At 39.6% G+C, this 8,339-nt stretch overlaps 1 protein-coding gene across 1 annotated transcript; it reads right to left on the bottom strand.

Annotated features, from left to right (window-relative positions):
* Nucleotides 1-332: 332 nt before the first annotated feature.
* On the bottom strand, nucleotides 333-1,451 carry LOC130998473 (uncharacterized). The gene has a single exon (XM_057923892.1). The coding sequence runs from the start codon at nucleotides 1,449-1,451 to the stop codon at nucleotides 333-335; it is 1,119 nt and encodes a 372-aa protein (XP_057779875.1).
* Nucleotides 1,452-8,339: the final 6,888 nt, after the last annotated feature.

The following is an 8,339-nucleotide window of genomic DNA, read 5'->3' as shown; positions in this document are numbered from 1 at the left end:
AGTCTTAATACTGTCTTCCCCACGTAAAACCTGCTTTTTTGCCACTTGTTCTTTAGAAGGTCTGCCATGCTTTTTTGCTTCTATGTTTTTGACCTGCGAAATTTTCGCAACTCTCTGCGCCTTAATAGCTGCCTCCATGAAAATTTCCTTCTTTTCCCTGCTGTAATCAGACTTTTCCTTGCTTGAATCTAAAGCCTGGTCACCCATTTTATTGTCGGTGATCCTATCCTGAGCTACCACCTTATCCGTTTCAAGATCTCCCTGAATTAACCTCCCATTATCACCCGGTTCTACCAACACCTGCTCCTTCTCTATCTCCTCTCGGAGAATACTCACTTGCCCCTCAACACCATTAAGCTGTCCGCCAATGGATCCTCAGAGACCTTCCTCGTCACAATATCAAGAAGGTCTGGTCCATAGATAGGAGCCTCCTCAATCAAACAATCTCCATCCGAATCGGACTCCACATTCCCCTCATCCAGCATCTGAAACGCATTCTGAGTTTTTAGTGGAGACTCTCTCCTGTTTATAGCCCCTTCCTCTGTGTTCTTGTCCTCTATATTTGCAAGTTGTTGTTTTGGCTTCCAGTTATTATGTCTATTCACCGTGATGAATCCCTCATTCTCTTTTCCTGCCTCGTTCTCATGTTTCTCACTGTTCTCCCTCGTATCTTCTGGTTTACTCTCAGCCCTTTTTTTAACTTTATTACATTTATCAAGCGAATGCCCAGCGAGCTTGCACTTTGAACAAAAAGCAGGTAGATGTTCAAAGTCAAATTCCACATAGAATGAACACTCTTCACTGTCAATTAGAAGAACCTCCGATAAATTAGCAGCAAGGTCAACTTCAATCAAGATGCAAGCATAGTGCCCAACTTCTCCGAGAGCAGTCACGCTATCAACTTTAATCGGAGTGCCAAGAGCTCTTCCAATTCCAGTGCTGATATCCAGAGTCCAGTACTCTAATGGGAGATAATAAATCCTGGTCCAAACTTGGCAAAGCGAAGAAACTTCCTTGTACGGATTGAAGTTTCTAACCCATTCCCGAAGCCTCATCGTGCCAGCAAGAAGATCCCAAACAGGTCTGCTTTTAACCCTCGCTTTATCTTCCTCACATGAGAACGCTATCGAATAAAAACTTTTCCCCATGGGAATGAGTTTCCACTCCTTTTCAACCTCCCATAAAGCTTGCAACGGCTTCATCAAAGTCGGGAACGATTTCTTAGGGCTTGAAGATTGTGCATAGCCATCAACATGAACCACACTCGAAGCCTGCCCCGTCGTTTCTTTAAGGTTTAAAGAAACCCTAGTCTCAGTAACGGCAGTTTTGAAACCCTCCGTAGTAGAATCCATTGAACCTTTCTCAAAATTGTTGGAAACCTTTGGCAGATGAAGTCCCGACTTGTCCGAGACCACAAACTGGGCAGAATCCAGCGCCAGCGGGCTGTGCATGGCGGCGGCGAAGACAAACTAGGTTAAAACCTCCTCTCTAGACATTGCTCTCCCTGCTCTTTCTTAATTTTTCATTTAATATTGAATTTAATTAAAGTTTATATGAAAAATATAAATATATTAAATCTGATTATGTTAAATATTAGGGGGTTGTAACCCTGAACGTAAAAAACAACTTAGTCATTTTTTTCTCTAATCACTGTTAGGTAATCACCACATTAATAATTAAAACTAACTAATCCCACTATATTATTATTATTATTATTATTATTATTATTATTATTATTATTATTATTATTATTATTATTATTATTATTATTATTATTATTATTATATAAAAAGAGAGGAAGAGAGTACTGATTATTATCCAAAACATAATTTAGTGAAAATGGGAAAAATGTGTTTCATCCACAAAATGAGAAAAAAAAAATAGGAAGAACAACAATTAATAACATTAATTGTAGTTTTTGTTTTTGTTGTTAGTTAACATTCTCGGTAGATTTTATGAAATAGATAATGTGTTTTTATCAAAAATGTGTTTTATCCACAATATGAGAAAAAAATAAAAAAATAAAAGAGGAAGAACAACAATTAATAACCTCAAATTGTGGGCAGTTTTTTTTGTTAGTTAACATTATCGGTAGTTTTAAATAGATCATGCAGTTTTTTTCAATTCCAAAATTACCCTTCTAATTGAAATTGTTGACATTTACTTTGCTTTTTATATATACTAGTGTATCTCCCGCGCTATGCGCGGCGATTGTGATCTTAGACTTGTATAAATTGTTCATATATTTTATGTTTTCTTCGTCCATAAAAAATAGTCTTAGAAAGAGATGATACAAATTTTAATAAAAATGATTAGTGTATTGTGAATAAATAAAGGATCACACTTAAAAAATAGTGTAAATAATGATAATTAATTATACTGTAAGTGAAGAAAAAGATCCATCAAATCCATCATTTGATGCAAACTTTCCAAAACTATAATGAGACTAATTTTTGTGGACGTCCTTAAATGACAAAAATAGACTGTTTTTGTGGACGTAAAGAGTAATTATTAGTATACCCTCAAAAAATTAATTTTAATATCAAATTTATTATTTGCAAATTGATTTAATATTTTAATATAATCAATATAATTTATGCAAAAATATGACATTTGATTAAAACTAAGGTGTGGATTTTATATGGGAAAAAGCAGCATGCGAAACCCTAACCCTAATTCTCCCGCAATTCTTTTCTTCTTCTTCTGATCGTCCGTCCGATGGCTGCCGCCGGAAGTCTGCTGTCATCTGGTGGCGGACTTAACCTTCCGCCAGTTTCTTCGAATTTCTCCTTGCCCGCGCAGTCGTCAAAACTTGGGCATGAAGGCAATAAAACTCCTACGACTGCTACGTCTTCAGGTACGGTTGTGGTGCCTGCGCCGGTCCTTTCTGCTGCTGCTACTGGGGTAACACCTGATTCTGTGACTCTTCTTGGAGGGAGGGAGACTACGCTCCTTGATCGCGATCCGTCGCGTGGGAATTCTACTATTGGTTTGGCCGGAGAAGATAATGCTCGATCTTATGCAGACATGGCGACCAACCGAGCACCTAGATGACCTGACCTTCCGGCTCATTGGTTCCAAGCCTTACGACCCACAAAGGAGGGTCAATCGTTTTCTTTTAAACCTCCTGAGGAGCTGCTTCTTAAGGAACGGGCTGATTTTGCTAACGCCCTTACTGGACGTCTCCTTCTCAAACAAGGTGAGAAGCCTAGGCATGCGTTGGCGGTCAAGAATGAATTGCAGCGTATTTGGAGTATTGTTGCACCTTGGAAATTGTAACACCCCGTACCTTTCCTTATGATAAGAGATAGTGTCTTAACACTACTGAGAATACTGAGATGTCGAGATGCAAGATTATAGAGTTATGAGTGGACAAACCAATGATGGAGTTAGAGTGAAGAGATTAGAGAAACGAGTCGAGTTATAGATGCCGATTAAATTGAGTCGGGATTTTATTTATTTTCGACTACCGGGAATAGAATTTTTGGATACCGAGTTATCAGAGGTTGACAGTCCTATTAAGAAAATAGGAATAATGAGTTTGACATAGAGTCAAGGAAGTTGCCGATGAATGGCGAGATGAGTAAAATGGAGATGTTGATAGGACTGAGAATGATGTTAGAGTTGAGATAGAGACGTTGATTAAATTTTGATGTTGAGATGAAAGACGAGAGATAGAGTCGAAGTAGTGATTGTGAATCACTATAAAGAGGATTAAGTTAGAGTGATGATGAGTGATGATCCGTTTTTAATGTGATAACGGTGTGAGTTATTTAATTGACGTTATGCGATTTACCTGATATGTGCGCACTAATATTATTTTGAGTCAGTCTGATTCTCGAAAATTAGCGTACATGATTTATTTTCCACCACACGTCCCTACACTCACACCCATTATTTTAATCCCTTCTCACATGTGGGTAATTAGCCGATTTAGGCTTGCTGCTAAGGGAGGAGACAAAGAACTATTGAGCATTTAATGCTTCTTATCTTAAGGAATAAGAATCTTGCTAAAAGCGAAGAGCTTCTCTCTCTTTCCGTCATTCTCATCATTTTTGGCTCTTCACCTTCTTCTCTCTCCCTTACGCCATTTCTTCTCTTCTCCATGGGAGACCAAGCTTGGGTTTACACAGACGTAACCATAGTGAAATCCTCCACTAAATCTAGTCCATAAACACTTACTACTCATGAATCAAGAAGTTTAGTGGAGTTTGATGCTTGAAGAATAGAGACCGAAGCTTTCCTTTTCTTGAAACTACCTGAGTAAGTGTTTGAATCCTTTGGGATCTAGACTTTTTATGTGATATATGTGTTTAGAAGGATGACTGAAGCATGAGAAACTCCCCCTTCACTTTTTTCGTCATTTTCGAAAATTAGGGTTCATGCCCTTTAAAAAAAAAATCTTTCTGATTCTTTTCTAAAAATGGGGTGAGAAATGAGTTATATGTGATGATATGTATGTTATACATGATGATTTGAAGTGATTAAGAGGTGTTTTTCAAAACTGAGTCTTGAGCATGAGTTTTTACAAAATTTGGTTTGATATAAGAAATAGGGGAAAAATCTGTAAGTTATATCTTGAATGATGTTTTGACGATAAGCATGAATAGATGAAAGGATTAATGTGATGTTTGATGATTTCTGAGTATGAAAAGTCGATGAAGTTTAGAGTTACTCTTGTTCGCTTTGTTCTGCCTTGAGTCTCGTTCTGCTCTGCCAAGTTGTGATTCCGCTGGCATGCCAGAGAAGTCGCTTCCCCGCTGGCATGCCAGAGAAGTCGCTTCCCCGCTGGCATGCCAGAGAATTCATTTTCCCCGGATATGCCAGCGAGTTCTTTTCTCCGCTGCCCTGCTAGCGAGTTCATTCATCTGGCATAACAGAGAGTTCGTGATCCTTCTGACGATCGATTCCTCTGATGTTTGATTCCTCTGACGAAGTCATTCCTCTGACTGATGATTTCTCTGGCGAGCATTCCTCTGCTTTGGTGAATATTTCTTCTCTGCTCTGCCAAGCTGGTCTGCTTTGCTCTGCTGAGTTCTTCCACCTTGACCACCGAGCATTTCTCTGCTCTGGTCTCCGAGTCAGACTTATGTTTGTTGGTTGTGATTTTGTTATGTGAAGTTGTATGCTTATGTGTTCTACATGCCTATGTGCTTGATTGCTGAGTATGGTCCGAGTTGAGAGTTAAATCGAGAATAAGACGTGTGAATCCTTAGAAGTTGAGTGTACCTAGGGATTTAGTTTTACTGGGGAAACAGACGTTGAGTGAGAAGTTATCGATGAAAAGAGATTGGATTTTAGTATTGAGATCTAACTGAGGTTTGTTTTATCACATGAACTTTCGTGATGATGTTGATGACTCATGAAGACCCGAGCGAGACGAAGAAGTAAGTCACCTGTTCCTATCCGAGCTTAAGCAAAGGACTCCAGGTGGGCATTATTTTGAGTATTCAGTTTAAGAGCTTTTTTCTAAACTGTTTAAATGATGATGAGATTATAAGATGTTTTGATGTTTTGAGATAAATGATGTTTATGAACTGTTTGATCACAAGGGTGTACACTAATTCCGAAGGGATTTGCGGTCCCATCCAGAATCCGAATTCGATTAACATCAGATAGGCAATTAATAATAAAACATAAAGCATTTAGGCATTGACAATATCATTTAAATTCATAAGCATAAAGTTTTAGCAATTCTAATATATAATTTTAGTTTATACATAGAAAGCCCACCTGAATAGCAGACTCACGGTTTAGCTCTAACTCTGGTGCTTGACCTTTAATCCGAGAAAATAAAATAAGATTCTAATTCTCGAAAAATCTCAATAAATGAGGATGCGTGAAATGATTATGCATGACTCATATTCCTTTAATTACATTATGAGATGCTAATCCTATTTAAGGAATTAAAGCTCGTCTTATGAGGTTGGATTATTAATCATTAATAATCTACTCATCTTAAAATAATCTAATTCACTTACTAATTAATAATTAGTAAGTCTTAAAATCTTCTCTAATTAAACTTAATAGAATAATTATGAAGGCCCAATTAAAATAAAAATAATCAAGGCCCAAAAGGAATTTAATTCGAGTCCAAATGAACAAATTCGAAGCCCAATGCATAAATAACATTAGGCCCAACATCAATTTAAATCCTAGAGGCCAACAAATGAGGCCCAAGATAATAAAATCATGAAGCCCAATAAGTGAGCTCATCATCACCCTTAAAATAATTAGTAATTTTAATATTAATCACTAATTAAAATAATTAGGATTAATAAAGAGGCCTAAAATAATAATTCTTATTGGGTTAAATAAATAAATTTCATTGGGCTTAATCAATTAAATCGTAGGAGCCCAAGTAATATAAATTCGAGACCCATTATTAATAAATAATAGGAGTCCAAGTAATAATTAATGTGGACTGGAAAGAATTAATCTTAGTCCAATAGACAATTTAATCGGCCCAAATGACGAATTAACAGCTGGGCTGAACTAAACAAATCTGAAACAGGCCCAATAGAATTAAATAAATTCCAGCCCAAGAACATTAAATAAATTCGGCCCAGATAGAAATAAAAAGATGGCCCAATGAATTAATCCCCGGCCCAACAAATAAACTGAACCAGGCCCAAGAAAAATAAAAGCCCAAAATCCTCCCCATCCCTAACCAATCGGTTTCTCTCTCTCTCTAATATTTCTCAATAATTCACGCCAACATCTCCCTTTTCTTTATTAAAGTAGATCTCTCTCTATCTTTATTATCAAGAAGTCTCCTCCTCATTCCTCAAAGCCGATCTCTCTCTCAAAAACCAATCTCTCTCTCTATACTCTCGAAACAGTCGAGTCCTTCCTCAAAATCAGTCGAGCTCCTTCTCTGCTCCGACCGGCGTCGGCTGTCGCTGTGCCTAGGTCCGGCGTGGCCGTACCTGCCTCTTCCTCCTTATCCTCTCTCTCTCTCGCTCAATCCAGCCATCTCCTCTTTCGAATTTCCGCCGCCGCGGCTCTTCTCTTCAACGGCGAGGAGCGTCGCTTTCTGTTGCTCCGGCGACTCACAGCGAGGTCGCCGCGTGGAGCTGCTGCCGCTGACTACTGCTGTTCAGCTCTGGGCCGCGACCAGCGGCGCTTGGCCTTCGGCCACGCCGCCCCGCTCAGCCGCCTGGAACTGCTGCTGCTCGCCCGGAGTCGCGGCTGTTGCTGCTGTTCACCGAGGAGTCCGCCGACTGTTGCTGTTCGTCGAGTTGGCCGCCGACTGCTGCTGTTCTGGAGTTGGCCGCCGACTGCTGCTGTTCTGGAGTCGCGGGCTGCTGTTGCCGAGTTCCGACAGCCACCACCGTCGTCGGCTGCCGCTGCCTCGCCCAAGGCCGACTTCTGCTGCCAAGCACCGAACGCTGCTGCTGTAGGGAGGCCATCGCCGCTCACTGCTCTCACGCACACGTTTGTGCCGACATGACGGAGGCAAGGGTCGAGCCATGATCTCTCGGCTCTATTGTTGCTGTTCGGTTAATGGCGAGAGACGGCAGCACACGTTGGCGCCGCCTCGTTCGTTCTCCTCCATTTCTAGTCATCTCTCGGCCCGACTGAATAGGGCCGCGTCCCTCGTTGTTTAAAAGCTAAGTTTTTCAAGTTTCGTTCTCCTCTTATTCTACGAATTATAGGTGTTGTTGTGCTAAGTAAAAGGCTGTGCTTGTTCTATAAGTTCTGGTGTTCCTTTCTCTATTCGCTTGTGAATACAGAGTGCCATGTAACTAATTAATCATGCTCATTATCTACTGCATTTCTAATATATGAAGCATGCTCTACTAAGATATGATATATGTATATGAAGAGAGTGAACTAAGATAGCATGAAATACCTTGAATGGTTTTGTTGGTTGGTTATTGTTTGAATGAACTGATACTTGAAAATGCTTTGGCAGAGAATGATGAAGAGCAGTGCAGTCTTTCCTCTTTTTGCTAGGAACGTTTGTGGAATGGGAATGAGGAGATTATGCTTGGTGATTTCTCGATGGAAGGAGTAGATTTGTTGCTGTGATGAAGAGGGTGAATGAGGATGAATTTATACTGAACTTAAGGAGAGCTGATTAGTGAGAAAGGATGATGAATAGTACGGCTAAATTGTTGAGCGTGGTTGAAGAATTATTGAGGGAGCATTAATTGCTGTTGACATTCTTGAGATTAATGAGCGTGGTTGATGAATAGTACGCTCAACAATCCTAGGAGATTTGCTTAATTCTTTTTTTTTTACTATGTAGGAGTGGAAAAGAAAAGCTAAGCACGGGTGAGAATAGAGTGGCTGAGGGAGCATGGCGTGCTAAATTTAAAACACGGAATAATATC

This window comes from Salvia miltiorrhiza, chromosome 8, assembly GCF_028751815.1.
Source record: "Salvia miltiorrhiza cultivar Shanhuang (shh) chromosome 8, IMPLAD_Smil_shh, whole genome shotgun sequence".
Taxonomy (NCBI): domain Eukaryota; kingdom Viridiplantae; phylum Streptophyta; class Magnoliopsida; order Lamiales; family Lamiaceae; genus Salvia; species Salvia miltiorrhiza.
The sequence above is the reverse complement of the archived record's forward strand: the minus strand, read 5'-3'. Positions and strand labels throughout refer to the sequence as shown.

Coding starts and splice junctions, on each gene's coding strand:
- LOC130998473 (XM_057923892.1), bottom strand. CDS start 1,451: ATGCACAGCCCGCTGGCGCTGGATTCTGCCCAGTTTGTGGTCTCGGAC.